This window comes from Rosa chinensis, chromosome 1 (genome assembly GCF_002994745.2).
Source record: "Rosa chinensis cultivar Old Blush chromosome 1, RchiOBHm-V2, whole genome shotgun sequence".
Taxonomy (NCBI): Eukaryota; Viridiplantae; Streptophyta; class Magnoliopsida; order Rosales; family Rosaceae; genus Rosa; species Rosa chinensis.
Window position 1 is genome coordinate 26,704,594 of NC_037088.1, and position 19,028 is coordinate 26,723,621.

The 19,028-nt window shown below is 39.9% G+C and overlaps 5 protein-coding genes and 1 pseudogene across 6 annotated transcripts in view; 3 read left to right on the top strand and 3 right to left on the bottom strand.

Moving 5' to 3' along the window:
* The first annotated feature begins 17 nt into the window (after positions 1–17).
* On the top strand, positions 18–3,487 carry LOC112191953 (conserved oligomeric Golgi complex subunit 4). Its single transcript, XM_024331460.2, is given in 3 exon segments — positions 18–955; positions 958–1,715; positions 2,619–3,487. Coding segments are annotated over 3 exon segments (2,205 nt in total). The 5' UTR covers positions 18–138; the 3' UTR covers positions 3,249–3,487.
* A 403-nt stretch (positions 3,488–3,890) lies between these two features.
* LOC112186357 (pyruvate dehydrogenase E1 component subunit alpha-3, chloroplastic-like) lies at positions 3,891–4,921 on the bottom strand. The gene is made up of 2 exons (XM_040515111.1): positions 4,768–4,921; positions 3,891–4,228 (listed from the first exon to the last, which is right to left on the bottom strand). The coding sequence occupies exons 1-2, from the start codon at positions 4,904–4,906 to the stop codon at positions 3,906–3,908; spliced, it is 462 nt and encodes a 153-aa protein (XP_040371045.1). The 5' UTR covers positions 4,907–4,921; the 3' UTR covers positions 3,891–3,905.
* A 4,764-nt stretch (positions 4,922–9,685) lies between these two features.
* Positions 9,686–19,028, top strand: part of LOC112196370 (60S ribosomal protein L9-1) — a 33,508-nt gene continuing 24,165 nt past the window's right edge. The window contains exons 1-3 of one of the 2 annotated variants that reach the window (XM_024336697.2): positions 9,687–10,140; positions 10,993–11,115; positions 11,248–11,507. In XM_024336697.2, the coding sequence (XP_024192465.1) occupies positions 9,766–10,140; positions 10,993–11,115; positions 11,248–11,334 (585 nt within the window). In that variant the 5' untranslated portion in view covers positions 9,687–9,765 and the 3' untranslated portion in view covers positions 11,335–11,507. Of the gene's footprint in view, positions 10,141–10,992; positions 11,116–11,247; positions 11,508–19,028 lie in introns of those variants that run through there. The other variant, XM_040515329.1, reaches the window with a different exon arrangement.
* LOC112196342 lies at positions 11,597–12,620 on the bottom strand (annotated as a pseudogene).
* LOC112196350 (endonuclease MutS2) lies at positions 13,083–17,184 on the top strand. The gene is made up of 10 exons (XM_024336670.2): positions 13,083–13,103; positions 14,200–14,327; positions 14,522–14,569; positions 14,688–14,818; positions 15,048–15,130; positions 15,339–15,442; positions 15,683–15,753; positions 16,015–16,307; positions 16,428–16,677; positions 16,786–17,184. Exons 4-9 carry the CDS (start codon positions 14,730–14,732, stop codon positions 16,502–16,504), a joined length of 717 nt encoding a protein of 238 aa, XP_024192438.1. The 5' UTR covers positions 13,083–13,103; positions 14,200–14,327; positions 14,522–14,569; positions 14,688–14,729; the 3' UTR covers positions 16,505–16,677; positions 16,786–17,184.
* LOC112164021 lies at positions 17,814–18,873 on the bottom strand. The gene is made up of 2 exons (XM_024300266.2): positions 18,648–18,873; positions 17,814–18,558 (listed from the first exon to the last, which is right to left on the bottom strand). Exons 1-2 carry the CDS (start codon positions 18,807–18,809, stop codon positions 17,989–17,991), a joined length of 732 nt encoding a protein of 243 aa, XP_024156034.1. The 5' UTR covers positions 18,810–18,873; the 3' UTR covers positions 17,814–17,988.

A 19,028-nucleotide genomic window follows, 5' to 3' on the forward strand; every position in this document is an offset into this window, starting at 1 on the left:
GAAACTACCGCTTCCCACGCCATCTATTTTTTATTCCATTTTATTTTATGCTCTCTCTCTCTCTCTCTCTCTCTCTCAATTCGCTTTACCTCTCTAGTCTCTACTCCTCGTAACCGTCTTCTTCTTCACTCGCCTTCCATGGAGTCGTCGGATCCACCACCGTCGATCAACTTCGGCACCGCAGAGGCTCTCGACCACATCCGTAGCCTCACCGACGTCGGAGCCATGACGCGCCTCCTCCACGAGTGCATAGCCTACCAACGCGCCCTGGATCTCAACCTCGACCACCTCCTCTCCCAGCGCTCCGACCTCGACAAGCACCTCTCCAATCTCCAGAAATCCTCCCAGGTCCTCGACATCGTCAAGTCCGACGCCGACCACGTCCTCTCCAACGTCTCCTCCACCTGCGACCTCGCCGACCACGTCAGCGCCAAGGTCCGCGAGCTCGACCTCGCCCAGTCGCGCGTCAACTCCACGCTCCTCCGGCTGGACGCGATTGTGGAGAGGACCAACTGCATTGACGGCGTTAAGCAGGCGCTTGACGGCCAGGACTACGAGTCTGCGGCGAAGTTCGTGCAGAGGTTTACGCAGATTGAGTCGGAGTATAGGGATTCGGGTTCGGAGCAGAGGGATCAGCTCATGGAGTCGAAGAAGCAGCTCGAATCGATTGTGAAGAAGAAGCTATCTGCAGCCGTGGACCAGAGGGACCATCCCAATGTGCTGAGGTTCATTAGGCTCTACACGCCGTTAGGGATAGAAGAGGAGGGTCTACAGGCGTATGTGAGTTACTTGAGGAAGGTGATTGGGATGAGATCGAGGCTCGAGTTCGAGCATTTGATGGAGTTGATGGAGCAGAAGAACAATCAGAACCAGCAGGTTAATTTTGTGGGGTGTTTGACCAATTTGTTTAAGGACATTGTGTTGGCAATTGAAGAGAATGATGAGATTTTGAGGGGCTCTGTGGGGAAGATGGGATTGTTTATGCTATTTGTGAGCTTCAAGAGGAGTGTGATTCGAGGGGGACTTTGATTTTGAAGAAGTATATGGAGTATAGGAGATTGCCCAAGTTGTCATCGGAGATAAATGCGCAGAATATGAATTTGCTTGATGTTGGTGTTGCTGGTGTTGGGTCTGAGGGGCCTGACCCGAGAGAGGTTGAGCTTATATTGGAGGAGATACTGTCTTTGATGCAGTTGGGTGAGGATTATACTGAATTCATGGTGTCTAAGATCAAGGGATTGAGTAATGTGGATCCGGATTTAGCGCCGAGAGCAACCAAGTCTTTTAGGAGTGGAAGTTTTAGCAAAGTGGTTCAGGACATTACTGGGTTTTATGTCATATTAGAGGGTTTCTTTATGGTTGAGAATGTGAGGAAGGCTATAAGGATTGATGAGCATGTGCCTGACAGTCTTACCACTTCTATGGTGGATGATGTTTTCTATGTTCTGCAGAGTTGCTTGCGAAGGGCAATATCCACTTTGAATATCAGCTCAGTCATTGCTGTGTTGAGTGGTGCCAGTAGTTTGTTGAGTAATGAGTACCATGAAGCTTTGCAACACAAGATGAGAGAGCCCAATCTTGGTGCGAAGCTGTTCTTGGGTGGTGTTGGTGTTCAAAAGACTGGCACAGAGATCGCCACGGTTTTGAATAATATGGATGTGAGTAGTGAGTATGTGCTCAAACTGAAACACGAAATTGAGGAGCAATGTTTGGAAGTAAGTGAAATGCTTCTATTTTGCACTTCTCTGTGCTTACTTTTGAATATATGCTACATGAAATCTTGAATGACTACTACAGGCAACCTTTTGGCTCACATTTTACCTTGCTTAGGATTAGGTTCAAAGCCCCAAATGCATATTTTGTTCTTCCATTACTGTATCATTGTATTGTAGTGTAGGAAGAAGTGTGCTTGATAGTGCCACGTAGTTCTCCTCTGCTGTTTACTTGCCTTTTAAAAATTTCATTTTGGATGCTGCAGTTTTAGGCTTTTTCTATGATCAAGCTTTATACTTGAGGCTTGTTATCTTAATATACCAAAAGAATGTTATCTAAAGTTGATTAGTGTATTAAGATACATGCATTTCTGCTGTTACTGAGTGTATGATCTGTTCGTATAGCTGTTTCATATATCCTGATCCTTTGAAAAACAAATGTCTATTGCTTTTTCTCTATTTTTACTGAAACTTTTGCATGTAGTGGTAGAGGTGAAAAGTCAAGATAGCTTTGTAACTCACTTAGGCAGTTGTTTAACAGTTCTCAGATCCCTTCTGTTACCTGTGGACAATTATAGGCAAGTATTAAGAGCCAAAATCTGGCTGTCCTTTCTTATCAAAATGGTCTTGAGATCATGTAGGTTTTGTTTATAGGTATGTATCAGGATTGTCACTTTGTTGGCTGTACTGGAATTTCCCAGTATTTTACTACCCATACTTCAATATAGCAAATATGTCAGCTGTTTGAGCTTCCCTTGATATCGTACTTCTATCTCTTTTTCTATGATTATTAATGATGTGATCACTTGTTTTGTTGGATTACAATTTAGGCTACAAGTTATTTGTGTCCTTTATCAAAATAATTCCATTATTAGGTATTAAACTGAAGGATGCTTTAATTATTAGGTATTTCCTGCACCAGCTGATAGAGAAAAAGTTAAGTCTTGTTTGTCCGAGTTAGGGGATATGAGCATCACATTCAAGCAAGCTTTGAATGCTGGCTTGGAGCAACTTGTGGCAACTGTGACACCACGTATCCGTCCAGTGCTTGATAATGTTGCAACAATCAGCTATGAGCTATCAGAGGCTGAATATGCGGATAATGAGGTTAATGACCCATGGGTTCAAGGGCTTCTTCATGCTGTTGAGACGAATGCAGCATGGCTGCAGTCACTAATGACTGCCAACAACTACGATTCGTTCATACATTTGATAATTGAATTCCTTGTGAAGAGGCTTGAAGTAATTATGATGCAGAAAAGATTTAGTCAACTTGGAGGCCTTCAGCTCGACAGAGATTGTAGGGCATTGGTGAGCCACTTTTCTAGCATGACTCAAAGAACTGTTAGAGACAAGTTTGCTCGGCTCACGCAAATGGCAACCATCCTCAACTTAGAAAAGGTCTCTGAGATTCTGGATTTCTGGGGTGAGAATTCAGGACCTATGACATGGAGACTGACACCAGCCGAGGTCAGGCGAGTTTTGGGTCTGAGAGTTGATTTTAAATCCGAAGCAATTGCAGCCCTCAAGTTGTAATTCCCGCTGAACTGACACCTCTCCTTTATGTTGTTATTTTTTTCCTCTTAAAAAAGATTCATATCTTCATTCTTTTTGTTACCATTTCCTACAGTTTTGTTCACCATATTTCTCTGTAATAATTCTATTTTTCAGTCAGATTTCTGTATTACTTCAGCTTGAGCATGTACTAGTTATCTTTGAACCTGTTAAAAGTGTAGAATATTACTTCAATTGCATTACATCATTCATCTTTCCAATAGCATTAATATTTTAGTTTCTTATTTTGTCAATTTCGCATATCACTTCATCTTGATTTTTTGTAAATTGTATCAATGCACTGCTTATGTCACAAGCCCCATATAATGTACAAGGAGGATCAACAATTTTTTGAAGTCAAGTGGACCATTTCTTCATCTCAAGTAAAACTTCAAAGAAGGCAAAATTTTGAGAATAATGTGTAAATATAAAATTTATGATAAAATTGGACAGAACCAGCATCCCTTCAGGGTATTGTTTGCAATTACAGAAAGAGTGATAATTTAAACACGAATGACCAAATTTCAAATGAAAGACCCACCCTAAACACAGGTATCCTGCTTCCAGTAGAAATGCAAATACAATCTTCTTTTTAAGTGACTAGAACTGCTAGCAGTAACTAAAATTAACCGCAAGCATCTAGGAACAGAGATATAGCACAAGTTGACTGCTATAGGTCCAACAAAGACTAGACTTCGGCAGTGCCCTGAGTAAAGGGTCCTCACATCTGTAGCGGCCATCAGGTCCTATTCCAAAGCCTATAGGATCGGCAAACACATTCTCGAGCAGCTGGCTGCGAGGTGGGAGCGGCCTCTCATAGGCGAACTCAACGGCATCCTCAAGCACCTCATCTCTCTTCTTATCTATGGCCTTCTGCTCGTGTTCACTGGCTAAGTTGTGCTCGAATATGTATTTCTTCAAGGCTGTGATGGGGTCTCTGGCAGCATAGTGTGCCTTCTCAGCTGGCAAATTAGAAACAAAAATGGCGGTTTATATATAAAAACCTCAATTAAATGACGTGAAAAGAAAATGAATCGATCATGCTAGGTGCAGAAGTCTGGTTAAGAATAATGATAATTTGATATGTGGTGTTCAAAATTGAAGTGAACAAATGAAGACACTTCACTAAGGGTTTTTTTTTTGGGTGGGGGGGGGGGGGGGGGGGGAGTGGAGAGCAAACGAACACTGTAACACACCTCTAAAAAATGTTTTTATCAGCTGATAGAGGTGCTAACAAATCAGAAACTCCGTTATGCCAGCCTAGTAAGCCTACTGACATGCTTCTTCAAAATTGAAAGGAAAGCATCTAATATCCAAACAACTATATATTTAATTTGGTTGGGCAACAAAATGAACAACATGTAATTGAAAACTAGCAGGTAAAGATGTTATAAGAGAATCCAAATGAATAGAACGCACAGGAATGGGTTAGGTTAGCTCTTACAATTAATGTACAACAGATCGAGAAGCATTTAGAGGAAAGAAAAATTGAAATACTAACCAGGGTCACGGAGCTCATCGGGATCAGCCAATGAGTGTCCTCTAAACCTGTATGTTTCACATTTCACCAAGGTTGGTCCCTCTCCTCTCTGTGAGATTAACTTTTTGTAGTAGTGGACAGTTTCTGCGTGTTGATCCATTTTCTTTGAGCCGGGGGCTGGCAGAACAGCACTTCGGAGCTTTGATCGACCTCCATCGTCGGTTATGGAGCAGTCGGAGCTTTGGCTTTAAGGAAGAAGTGCAGATCATGGTTCATCTGCATTATAAGAAATTCAAAGTTTTGTATCGTGCCTGCGGCCTGCTCTCTCATGGTGCAGAGGCTTGTGACCAATTTTTGGTGCATCAAACTACGTACGAAGGCTGGGACCGCGGAGGTTGCAGGCACACCGGGCTTTTCATCGCTTCCTTCATCTACGTCGGGCGCTGGCAAGAGTGCATTTGTGGCTGCGCCAACATGGCACAGTGAAGCCGGATCGGGTTTCGAAGGTGGAGGAAGCTAGGGTTTCGACCCAAAGTGTGGCGAGGATGGTGGTAAAGGAGAATCAGGCTCCTGCTACTATAATGCGCGCTTGTTCTCCATGCATGACAGACTTGAATGCCATCGCCGGATGAGATGCGGTGTTGAATAATGCCAAGCCAGCTGATGCGGCGACACTGGTGGTGGATCTACCATTAGAGGCACCACGGCTTTCCGTAGTTACGGATTCTTTGATCCGGGTAGGTAAGAAACACCAAACTTTCAGGGGTTGCTATTCCTTTCTTAGAGCATCTTTAGTAGACTCTCTACTTTAGCTCCTTAGCTATTTTGGAGAGCATGTTTAGTTTTTTTATATATTTTAGCAGCTGCACCAGACTCCTAAGTGGCTCTGCATTATAACTTTTAGTTATCTCGCTCCTAAATATAAAGAGCGAGATGAGGCTCTCTATGATTTAAAACATTCTTTTTGAGTTATTTTATATAATTTATAAATACATTTAAACTATTTAATCTTCATTTAAAAAATAATATAAATTCAAAACTAGCTAAAATAAGGAGCATTGATGCAGACGTATTTCTAAAATGGCTAGCCAAAATGACTTTTTAGCTATTTTAGCTAAAATTTGACTCAAAAATAGTTAGCATTGCTAAAGATGCTCTTAGGCATCTCCAATAGACTACTTATTTCCAAATAAATTTAATATTTAGCTAATTTTAAGCTAAAATTTTACTCCAGCAAAATACCTAAACAAAAGTTAAATTTAAATTTTGCTAAATTCTCTAGCTATATTTAGCTAGAAATGAGAGAGAATTTAACTCGAGATTTAGGTATTCTGCTGGAGCATAACTCAATAGCTAACTAGTTATATTTCATTTTTAGCTATTTTTAGCTATGAATATAAGGGAGCATAACTCAATAGTTAACTAGTTATATTTTATTAATTTTTAGCTACTTTTAGCTATGAATATAAGTATCACGGTTGGGAATGCTCTTAGATGTTGATGCAGGTTTTAATCAACTAAACAAGAGGGGGGTGGTTTACTTCTCCCCTCACCTTAAAGGTAGTAAAAATGTATCTAAGCCACTACTTGCACTACAAAAATAATTGCATTAACCAAGGTGCCACGTCGTGGCAAAAGCCTTTTTTGCCATCGTAAAAGAGCATTAGCGACGGCTCTGTGACTACAATGCTTCAGACGTGGATGCTGGCATCGCGAATAGTATTTGCGACGACAAATGCACCGTCGCAAGATTATTAGAGACGGCAAACCATTTGCTGTCGTGAGAATTTTGCGACTGAAAAATGTTTGTTAGTACCTCAATTGGCTTTACCTACCTTTCAAAGGAATTAGCGGTTCCCGTGTCATCTATTTTTTATTTTTATGCTCTCTATTTTCTCCCAAACGCCCGTCACTATCTGGTACCTTTCTACTTTCCTACCCTCAAAAGTTTTTTTATTCTTCAATTTGACCCAAAGTACAAAATGTTTGTCATTATTTATTCCAATTCATGTGTGTTAATGGGCTCTTTTTTATTACATCCACAACTGAGAAATACAATAATTAGGCTTCATTGAGTTGAACTCACAAGCTTTCACTTACATATGAGGGACTTATGTCACTAAACCACATAGTACTGTGCTTAGTAGGCTATTTTGGTTTTTTTTTTTTTTTTTTTAACAGTGTTCGAAAATAAGCTCTAGGTGGCGCCTTAGAGTTTGGCGGCTGGCATCCATCTCGCCTAATTGAAAATCAGAAGAGAAAATTGTTTGGAATTGTAGGCGGCGATTAGGAGGTTCTAGGAAGTCCTAGGCATGCTTGGTCAGTTCTAGGTGGCGTCTCTATATCACTTCTTTCCTCTGTCTTTTACACCTCTCTCTCTCTCTCTCTCTCCCCCTCCCTCCCTCCCTCCTCGAAGGTTCGATATGGTCTGACCTCTCTCTCGCTTCGATGCTCTCTTAGAGCATCTCCAATGGCTATGTCTTTTAGTCTTGGTCAAATTTAAATTTGACATATGACGTGGCAAAATTGACATGGTAACATTTTGACTCATTTTAGCTCCAATGGAGATGTCAAATTTGAATATTATTTTAATATATATAATTCTATTATTTTGGAACAACTGTGCTTGGAGCTGGAGTTGCAGAAATCATGACAGCCTCCTTCAGGAGAACTATGTTTGAAGTATCTGAATCTCTTCTTCCATATCTCAAAGGAAGCCTCTGCTTTCTACAGCTTGAACCGTCAAAAACTGCAGCCTGACAGTTCAAATCCTCCAAACAGGCTTGTTTGCAAACTTCTTTACCTGAAGATGACAGAGCCATATATGGCTCATCCCCCCACGCAGTGCAGCCCAGTTCTTGCATGGTTTAGTTGCAATTCCAATTCTTTGATTTGCAAACATCTCCAACAGAAGAATTTCTCTCACAACCTCAAGCCTGATTTCCTGGGTTGACAGATTTGAATCTAGGAAGACATCTACAGTCAATTGCTGCCCCCATTGTGACACAATAGCTATTAATTCCGCATACACCTTTAGGGGAACATCTATTCGGAGAAGATGGCCATTCAATAGACCAATGTCCTTCCTGTTTCAGATCATATGAATACAGACGAAAAATCCCGTCTGCATCAATTCTCATAAGATAAGATTTTCCTTGAATGGGAAGACCTCCATCAGTGAGATTCATTAAATTTCCACCAGTATCATTGAGCAAGTAGAGACCTCTTTTAACACCTAAATTAAGTGAGACATTTGTTCCTGCTCCATATGGTCCAAGACTAGACAATATGCAAGTCTCTGCTCACTCTAAAATTCTCTTGATATCTATGATTGTTGTTCAGTGAAAATTCCAACAAACAGAAGGACAGAGAATACCAAATACCAACGAACAGAAGGACAGAGAATCACAAAGGATAAACACTGCGGGGGAAAATTCCAGTGAGCTATTACAATGAACTAATCAGATAGTAACTGGATTTGCTAAACTCTTTATGTACCAAACTATTACAGCGAACTAATCAGATAGTAACTTCATGGTGTTTTATAGACTGAAATTTCAGCTTGATAGGAATGAACCTAGATAAACTGTAACATATTTTGCTCTTACTTTATTTTAGATTGTTCTAAATTGATCAACATAGTTTAGTTGACATTTCAAACAAGTGTAAACTTACCTCCAAGCCCTGACTTGGCTGTACAACATTTGGGATTTGAATATGAGATTTATCGTCCATTGTCAGCAAACCATCAGTGTCAAAGCACAACCTTATGCTCATGCTGTAAATGTGATATTGAACTCAGAGAAGAAATACACAAGAAATTCTCTCAAAACACTCATTTTGTTTACATTCTATCAATCACAGTCTGCACAACAGAACCACAAAACAAAATCTGAAAAATCAAAAGAGCTGAGTGAGGCATTTGATCAAATACCTGCAAAAACTAAGGGCACCCAATCACTATTTGACCCACCTCCAAACTTCACAACCCATTCAATTTATACCAGCCTATGCACCAGTAAATGCTTTCGATCAATATATTCATGCTTGGTGGCCTTGGGTTGTTTGACAAACTATCATTCAATTTCTCTTCTCCATTCGTAAAGTTTCTGATTCTGTTTTGGTATTATGCCGCCGGAAATCACGAACACGGCGACTGACGTCATACCCAAAACACCAATTGTTCAAAACTCCAGCAAAATCAAAAACTAATGATAGTACGAGGTAGAGAGGATTAATTTTCCTACCTCATGCAAGTCAATCGATGGCCGAAAACCGCCACGAAGTCACTGGAGCAGTTGGGTCTTCTTGGCGTTGATTCTCTCTCCAAAGTTGAAAAACTTTGATCCATGTTCCTTATACTCAAGAAGAGAAAAGAAATTTGAAGAGAGAAAAAGTGTTTCTCTGAAATTTTGAAGTCCCGGCCTCCTGGGTGAGATGAAGGAAGAAAAGAAACGAGAAGGAAAGAGAGAAACGCACTGAGAAACATTAAAAAATTAAAAGACAGAACGAGAAGACGCTGTCAAATTTGACAGAAGAGAGGACTATGTCAATTCCACGTGGAAAAGGCATATAAGTTGGAGCACTCCTTGGACCGTCAAAAGTAACCGTTGGAAGGCCAGGTGGCAAAAGACCAATCTGTTGGAGATGGTCTTAGTTTTGTAAAGTGAACTGTTCCACTTTGCAATGTAAGATGTTTCAAGCCCAACACTTTATCCGGTAAGTCCGCCCCTAAACCCTAAAATCAGTTATCGATTCAAAACTCAAAACAAATAACGGGCTTGTCCACTGGGTAATTGGCCCAACCCATTGCTCTTAACTTCTTCGGCAAAGAAACTCCATACACAATCATTTAAACCAATAACCGGCCCGGCCCGGCCCGGCCCACAGAGACTCAGATCCTCTAGGGTTTAACATCTCTTTATATATAAAAGCTCCGCTTAGGTATTCCTGCCTCTCCCAAATCTCACACTTCCCACAAGTCGGAGCCGCCGAGACCCTCAGAGAAACCGAGGCATCATGAAGACCATTCTTTCGTCGGAGACCATGGACATTCCCGACGGGGTGAAGATCAAGGTCCACGCGAAGATCATCGAGGTGGAAGGCCCGCGCGGCAAGCTCGTCCGCAACTTCAAGCACCTCAACCTTGATTTCCAGCTCATCAAGGACGAGGAGACCGGCCAGCGCAAGCTCAAGATCGAGGCCTGGTTCGGCACTCGCAAGACCAGCGCCGCCATCAGGACCGCCCTCTCGCACGTCGAGAATCTCATCACCGGAGTCACCAAGGGGTACCGGTACAAGATGAGGTTCGTGTACGCTCATTTTCCCATCAACGCTTCGATCACTAATGGAGCCAAGTCGATTGAGATCAGGAACTTTCTCGGTGAGAAGAAGGTATATATATATACTCTCTAATCCTTAAGGTTTTACTTGTTTACTGTCATTGTGTTGTTGGATTTGTGGAATTGGTTGCTGGTTTGATCTGGAATTGTGTTTTCGATTCGAGTTTGGTGAATGGTTTGTGGTGTTTTGGGGAGTGTTTGACTGTTGTGATGTGTTGAATGTGCTTGTAGTGATTGTTTACGGGCTGTGATAATGGCAATGTGGTAGATGCCAATGTGTTTTTGTGATTAGGGGTTCGATATTGGAGTTTGTTTGACTGAAAAAATGGAAGATATTGAAGTTATTAATGACAATTTTTATCTAGCATTTTCAAACTATTTTCTGAAATGAAAGTTTATCGCCTGATTAGTATAGGGAAAGCAGAAGCTTCTGCAGTTCTTTTTTGAAGTAGTTTCTGTTTTAGGCTTCTGCATTTTGTTTTGAACTAGCTAGTGTTCTGTTTTAGAAGGATGGTGGTATGTTCTGTGCTGGACCAGTAGATGGTTAACCTTCTTTTCAAGGTTAGAAAGGGTGATTTGACATCCTGTTATTGGAATTTGGAAGTTAAGTTGATTAAATCAAATGTGGGGTAAGAGATTCAAGTCGTTGCTTGAGGGTTTATGTAAGTTCGCATTTCTGAATGATGAGCCTTTATGTCACTCTTTGAACTGTCCAAGACGCTTCTCTGCTTAATGATAAATGCTATGTTTGTGTCATTATTGTAATTTTAGATGACAAACAATTGTGTTCTATAATTGGTTAAACTTGGATTCCACTGAGCTATGAACTATCTTTGATACTGTTGGCAGTGTTAGGCTTTCTATTGTGTGCTGTTCTTGATGAATTATGGTGTTGCTCTGTCAGGTGAGAAAGGTGGATATGCTTGATGGTGTTTCTATCCTCCGATCTGAGAAGGTGAAGGATGAGCTGATATTGGATGGCAATGATATTGAACTTGTTTCTCGGTCTTGTGCTCTGATCAACCAGGTATATATTTCTCTTTTTGTTCTATATCTCGTTTCTGTTTTCTGTACAAGTTCTGTAATGTGTTTATTCTTTCTTGCGTGTATATGCTGCTTGCCTTTGCTGAGTCTTGTGTTCTCATGTTTGTTTTGACAGAAATGCCATGTCAAGAACAAGGATATCAGGAAGTTTCTTGATGGTATCTATGTTAGCGAGAGGGCAACCATCAATACCGAGGAATGAAGGCTGTATTTGTCTTATGTGATTTTGTTGAAGTAGTTTACTTTAATCTTATGGATTCCGGTAGTTTTCCTAATGTTGCAAATTTCATGGACAACCTCAAAATCTTGTTTCACCTCGGATCGATAATGTTTTGTTTTGCGAATTATATTTCGTTAAATTTTTGGTGATTTTTATATTTAAATGTTTGGTATGGTTGTTAATGCTTACTAAAACAATTAGTAAATGCACTTGGAAAAACTTTAAAGAGAAGCTAATTGTTTCATTACAGAATGTAAGGAATGGCAATAACTTTCATGTCATTCTTCTTCCTTGCGCTCATTCCCATTGATTCAGTCATGTCAAGTTCTTCTAATTTTGTCCCATTGGGGAGTTTCCAGTTTTACTGGTACAACAGTTGAGCAAGTGCAATCTCAACTGATGCAGTTCCAAATGATATGCCTGGATACATTCTCTTACCAGCCCCAAATGGAATAAATTCGAAGTTGGTCCCTTTAAAATCAATGGAAGAACCTTGGAACCTTTCAGGCTCAAAGCAGTCAGCACTAGCGCCCCAATGCCTTCGGTCTCTCCCAATTGCCCAAGCATTGACCAGTAGTTTGGTTTCAGATGGTATATCATATCCACTTATTTTACATGTCTGAGTGGCTTGTCTTGCGATTAAGGCAAGAGGAGGGTGTAACCGTAGAGTTTCCTTTACGACCAATTTCAGGTAGTCTAGTTTTTTAATGTCTGCATCATGGATTTTCTTCTTGCCTGCAAGAAGTTGTCGTATCTCGGCTTGTGCTTTCTCCATTACTCTTGGATTTCTCACTAGTTCTGCCATTGCCCATTCTGTGGTAGTTGCTGAAGTTTCACTTCCAGACGTATACATGTCCTGCAAATCCAAGGTTAATTATCTGCTCAGTTACATCTATTGCAGATTAAGTACCATTAGTTGCTAACATATTAGAAATAAGACTTCAATCTTTATTTCTTACCATTGTGATAGCTTTGATATGCTTGGTTTTGACATCAAGCTGGATCTGATCACTACACTCCTGAAGTTGTAAAAGCACATCAACTATATCTTCTTGCAGAGGATCATCACCAGCTGATGATTCTCTTTTCACTTTATGATCATTGATGATTTCATCAAGCATCCTGTCCATTTTTCCGTGTATTTTCTCAAGGGCAGGCTTGAAACGTGTGACATGACGAAGGAATTTGAGAGAAGGGAACAAATCTGGCACTGCAAAGCCTCCTGCAAGCTGGTTGATTTCATCGATCAATGAGGTAAATTCTTGTTCATGTTTGCACTTCTTCCCCAAGGCTGCCCAGGCAGTGATGCCGTTTTGCATGGAGAAAATCATCTCGCTGAGGTTGACCACTAGCTGTGGCTGTGATGCTGAAGAATAAACTGTTTCGACAAGATTCCATGCCTCTTCTTCTCTTATTGATGCAAAAGAATGCACACGCTTTGTACTTAAGAGCTCCGACACGCAAATCTTGCGCATTTGCCTCCAGTAATCATTATTAGGACAAAAGAGGATACATGAAAGATCATAAGACAAAACCTCAATAGCAAAAACAGTGGGGCGTTGTGAGAAGGCAGTTTCATGTGTCCTCAACACCTCTTCAGCTAGTTCCGGAGATGAAATCACTACGGCATGATTGGTCCATACCTCTTGGCCAAGTCTCTTAGAGAATGATGTGGTAGCGAGCCTACCAACTGAAGCAAGTTTCCTATAACGGGTAGCTTCCGCGGACCTGGAGGCAGACTAAGACTTGAGGTATGGCTGCTTTTCAATCTCTTCCGATATAGAACTAGGATAACTAGCGCAATCAGAGAAGTATAGAGAGGAAGGGAAGGAACATTATGAATTTGAAGCATTAGGGGCACCATGAGAAGCTTGGGGCTTTGATTGTGCAAGCAAGCAAAGGAAAAATTTTCTTGAACTATTAGAAAGCAACGAACCTAGTTGGTGTTAAGCACTGGAAACAACTCATGATGATAGTTAGGTCAAATAGGTATATTGATACTAATACATAGAGATTGCAAGCACTAATCAGGTCAAAAATGTGGTACTAATTGTCCCTGCGTGGGTGGTGGATCTGCAGAATTTAGATGCGACCGGTAATAAAACAATAATAATATTCTGTGTCCAATATAAATTGTCTTATATGTATAACAAATGCAAAACCAGAAGCTAATCTAGCACATAATTAAACACACATGTGAGGGGTATGCATTTGTCTTCTACTCTGAGTTTTTTAATAGATTGAAAGAAAATTAGAGGGTTTCATGCTAGTTATTAACGCCCAGTTTATCTTACCCAATGTTTTAAAACTCTAAGGCGTAACCTGAAGCTTTTTGGGAGAGCCTTGCACAAAGAATACACATATATATCTTTCTATATATAACAAAGCTAATATAGATTGTTCTTTGGTATTCAGCCAGATTTTACAACTGTAGACTAAACCAGAGATTACTGCTAGAGATTGTTCTTTTGATAGCTTCACTGGTACAAATATGCAGTCATCCTTGGCTAATATTGCAACTCAACTTGAGCAACTTGAGCATTAGGCTGATCCTTCATGCAGAACCACCATTGATAGATCTATACTATGTAGGAAACCTAGAAAGGAATGATTTTTCACTCATTTACTTTAGAATGACTCTTATAGGATAATATTGATTGTAATTACGATGACAAAGTCCCTGATTTTTGGGATTTGATGAGTCCTGTGACACCCTTCTGAGCTTTCTCTTACATATACATGTGCATTCTAGGCAGAATCTTGAGTCATCATATGCTCTTGTATAGAATTAAACAATATACCAGTCCTATATGTCAGATATGACCATTTTTCTCTATTATACTGCAGGTTTTCATGTTTTATGTTCTGAGTCGGTACACATCCCTTGGTTTGATTCAGTGTTTGCTGACATTGGTGATGAACAATCCCTGTCTCAATCTCTGTCCACATTCTCGGGCCACCTAAAACATATAAGCGTAAGAAAAGTATTTCTAACTTGCTTTTAAAAAAAACTTTTGATGATAAACATGACAGAGTTTACATATGCAATAATTAAAAACTTGATAGACTAGAAAAGTTCAGTTAAATACTTTCTTGTCTGATCAGTGAAGACCTATATACATATCTGATATGAAAACCATTTAAGCAGTACCTTTCTTACATCTTGTAGGACATACAATTGCAGTCAACAAGTTGTTCACTCGTGCTACTAGATGAGGTGCGGTTAAACTGTCTTTTTAACATGCAATGATTTAATAATATATTACCAGGAAGATAAAAGAGAAACAAAACTTAAGTTATATTTACAGGGATTACACAACTCCTTTTGTTATTAGGTCTGTGCGGGAACAAACCCCCTTGAAGGAGCAGCGCTGGGGATGTCACTATTGGAATCTTTTTCTCAAACTGGTGCTTTGTTGACAATTGCCACAACACATCATGGTGAACTCAAAACCCTGAAATACAGGTACTGGCATACAAGTTAAAGGTGTGACTATTGCAATAGTAATGACAGTTTAGTTCAGTTAGTGTTGAGTTAATTTAAATAATGGTTGTTGTCAGGCTTATGGTCACAGTAGCTCTCCTTGTGGTTTATGGAGTCAATTATTTGTGTAGTTGAAAATCTACATAGCCCTTTGGAATATCTTCCCCTTCTACAAGTCTGGGTTTGTGTCGATGACATTTTTCTTTGACAGCAATGATGCCTTTGAAAATGCATGTATGGAGTTTGATGAAGTGAACTTAAAGCCCACTTACAGAATTCTCTGGGGAGTACCAGGTATATATTCTGAATACTGCATATGCATTAGGTTAAACTGGGTTCTCTTTTCTGTTACAATGTCAAATACTTTTGTAAAAATCTCTTCATCTCACTTTCATTCATTAGCAAGCCAGTAGTCATTGGTGTCTCACTAATGCTATACTACCCTCTAGACCATATAATTATGTTGCTTAATAATGATTCAAGAATGCCATGTATTCTGCAGGGCGTTCAAATGCAATCAATATAGCTGAAAGGTTGGGACTACCTGGTAAAGTAGTTGATAATGCCCGAGAACTGTATGGTGCAGCTAGTGCAGGGATAGATGAGGTAACATGTATAGCTAACATACCTCTTTATCTTGTTCTTAATAATTAATAAAAGAAAACAATAATAGAAAAAAGAAAAAAAAGGAGCAGCCCTGTATGTATGAAACAGTGCAAAAATGCTAGAATAGTGTTCACATGTCCTAGTGTCCACTCAAAGAAATGATCTGCTGATCTTTTCTCACTTAGTTTTTCTTGCATTTACACATGGGAGATATGAAGCTTTTTTTGTATTTCAATGCAGGTTATAGTTGATATGGAATGGTTAAAGCAGGAGTATCAAGAGCTTTTATATGAAGCACAGAATCATCTGTTGTAAGAATCTGCTTCCCAGTTTTGATATTCTCGAGTAAACAGGAGTCCTATGGTCTTTTGGAAGGAAAAAAAATCTTATAAATAGAATAAAAATCATTAAATAAAAGGATAACAGACTTCATTTCATGACATCCAAGTAGATAATCAATGATGCAAAATTTTCAGTAATTAATATGCTCTCTCACTGAAGGTATGTCATTTCCAAAGATGAACTCTAGCTTTCAACTATTGTGTTCATATATGTTATATTTGTACTTATAGGATCTCAAGAGAGTTGCATGAGAAACTGTTGGTTGCCAAAAGGAAGATTATGGAACATGGTAATGATCAAAGATTTAGGCAAATGCGAGAAATATCTGAGGCTGCTGCAATGGCACGATCTATTCTTCACAAAAAAGCTCGAAAGCAACGCGAATCTGCAATTCAATCTCTGCAGCCTACTTTGGAGCGAAAAAGACAGCTTGCATTGGCAACAAAAGCAACTGATAATGGTGAGAATTCAACCACAAAAAGAAGGGTATCCTCTTCTGAAGATGTTAAAAAATCGCCATCAGGTAAATGAACCAATGAGAACTTTTTGAGATTAATTAGATTGTCATATATCTCTTTGAGAAACCGACTGAGTTTCTACCAAATTTAGAAGTTTTTTAACTATTATTTAGACTATGTTTCAGATAAGTTTGAGCTTCCCAAGGTTGGCAATATGGTGTTTGTTTTGTTTCTTCGCTTGGAAAGAAGGCGACAGTTTTGAGAGTGGAGCCATCTAAGGAGGCAATTTTGGTTCAAGCTGGTAACATAAAGATGAAACTGAAACTAGGTGACATCAAGAGGTGACCGGTAGGAATAGTTGTTACATGTAAATGTCATCGATGATGTAAATGAAAAGGATTACTGCCTAGTGCCTGCATAAGCACACATTAATGGGTGAGCATTTTCTGCTTCAGTTACAGCTCATTTACTGACAGCTCTTGTTTTTTTTACAAGGAAAATATAATCTCGGGATTTATGGACGTTTGAAACACCATTATGCAGGGTTTTTGTCAAGTGTTGCCATATGTTGAATACCATCATCAGTGGTGCAGTCGGGAAAGAGAGAAGGCTAAAACATCCAAAGCATCAGGAAAATATGTACAGAGCTCAGTGATTCTTATTAACTCCCAAGAAGTATGCTGATTTTAGGCCCAAGGCAGACAGATCGGAAGGCCGAAAGGGAGAGAGACACAGAAAATTAGGAATTATTTTTTCTTCAACTTGATAGCTTGTAATGAATCCCAGCAATAAGGTTGTGTGGTTAAAACTTAAAACCCACGTGAACCTCATAAATTTAATGTCATGAGTCATGACTAGTGAAGAATGGGACATGGAACTGAAAGAACGGTGCATTTCTGGCCTTTGTTATTTTGGTTTGGGAAATCGCATCTTCTTGTTGACTTTAGTGCTCGTAAACCGTGAGAACTAGATCAAGCCAAGTATTCTACCCTGTAACCCTTCTTCTTCATTCATTTTCTGGGGTAGTTCACACTCTCTGAACTCTATTGACTCTGGCAATTAAACCCTTTTGCTTTCTTGGTGCTAAGCTTTCAACCCTTTCGTCTATATTCGTTTAGTCGCACTATCAACGCTGAACTGCTGAGAAACTGAAACTTTCATCATGTGCTTAGATCTTTTTTAGGTGACTACGATGTTTCAAGCATAATAATGGTTCGTATATAATATGCTAAACCTTTCTCTTTGCTAGTTTGCTGCTCTGGAATGTATGGGAAAAGATGCCTTCTTTATTAAACCAAAACGATTTCACTGCACCAACTGAGGATTTCCCTACCGGAATAAGAAGAATGAACAAGGCAACAAAGATTCACCACACCGGCTAAAGAATCCCTATTACACGTACAATGATACAATGACAAAACCCAACAAACTGAAGTTGTTAGTAGTACCTTTCATTCCCTATCGGAATAAGAAGAAATGAAGAGTGAACAAGACAACAAAGATTCAAGACAGCGGCTGAAGATTCCCTATTACATACGATGCCAAAACCCAACAAACAGAACACCAAGGAATAAGAAATAAGAAGTAGCTTTTATTTTGATTAAAGATCTTTGCTATTCAATTCAACTTGTGTTGAATATGAACAGCTACATCTTTGCTTTTCACTAGTGGCTAATTTTTGACACTATTATATTAGTAGCATTACATATGCTAATCGAAAAGTTTATGAGCTAGCTAGCTAGAGCTTTACACCCCTTGTTCTTCATCCTTGCTGATGATGCTATGTTCCTCATCGTCAACCCCAACAACCCACCCAAATTGGAAAGTGACGTCAAGGAAATAGAGCATGACAACCAAAACAAAGCACGACAAGAACATCGGTATGGGACCAAAGATCCACAAGAACAGAGGGAACGAAAAGTAGAAGGCTCGGAGACCCAAAGACCAGAAGTAGCTGCCTCTGTTCACAGTGTTTGCCACATACTCTGTTGTCAAATTGTGATGCTTCAGATGCGGAGACATCTTCTTGAACGGCGCGTTGATCAGAATGCTTGCATGACTGTAGTACCTTATGGACTGCACATTGAACAAGAAAGCCACCAAGAAACAGACCAAAATGGAAAAGTATTTGATGGAGTATCCCTTCTCGCTTGTGTTCCCGTAAACGAAAACCGATGCACTTCTATCTTTGTTTACACTACTCATCAACACAGCAATGAGAGAGCTGAGCATGATCGCCGTGGAGGCCAAAAGGGTTGATGCCATTATGTTGTTTCGAAGCGTCTGCACCGCAAGAACACCATTTTTGGACGTGTCCTGCATTGCAATACAAATTTAGCATTTCCGGAAATGAACACATAGATTTCGATATTATGGATCAATATTATACGATCGAGTTTGATTACCTCCATCATGGCGCGCACCCAGAAACTGCGATTGATGCAATTGATGCCGATGACAGTGCTGTTGGGTTGGGTTTTGATTCGGTAGAGGAGCCAGAGATGGTATCCCACTATGACTAGGAGGCCTGCTGGGACCAAAATGTAATCAAGATCTTTTCTCTCCATGTTTTGCAATATCAAAAGGGCCTTTCAGATTTCTTGTTCTTGAACAAAGGAGGCGAGAGAGGAGAGACGGGGGGGGGGAGTCCAAGTGTAATTCGGGTGTTATAGTTTGTTTGAGTGATCGTGTACTGTGTACTATTTATAGGAAACGTATGGAGTTTGGTGAGCTTTTTTTTATTTTGGTCTGAATGTGGAGAATTTAATAACGACTTTTCAGATGTG

Bases quoted from the DNA above. Each gene is read 5' to 3' on its own strand.
- LOC112186357 (XM_040515111.1), bottom strand. From the start codon at position 4,906: ATGGATCAACACGCAGAAACTGTCCACTACTACAAAAAGTTAATCTCA. The intron at 4,229-4,767 runs GTTAGTATTTCA...CTAATTTGCCAG, and splicing joins CGATGAGCTCCGTGACCCTG to CTGAGAAGGCACACTATGCT.
- LOC112196350 (XM_024336670.2), top strand. From the start codon at position 14,730: ATGTCACTATTGGAATCTTTTTCTCAAACTGGTGCTTTGTTGACAATT. The intron at 14,819-15,047 runs GTACTGGCATAC...TTTCTTTGACAG, and splicing joins CTCAAAACCCTGAAATACAG to CAATGATGCCTTTGAAAATG. The intron at 15,131-15,338 runs GTATATATTCTG...TGTATTCTGCAG, and splicing joins AATTCTCTGGGGAGTACCAG to GGCGTTCAAATGCAATCAAT.
- LOC112164021 (XM_024300266.2), bottom strand. From the start codon at position 18,809: ATGGAGAGAAAAGATCTTGATTACATTTTGGTCCCAGCAGGCCTCCTA. The intron at 18,559-18,647 runs GTAATCAAACTC...ATTGCAATGCAG, and splicing joins GGGTGCGCGCCATGATGGAG to GACACGTCCAAAAATGGTGT.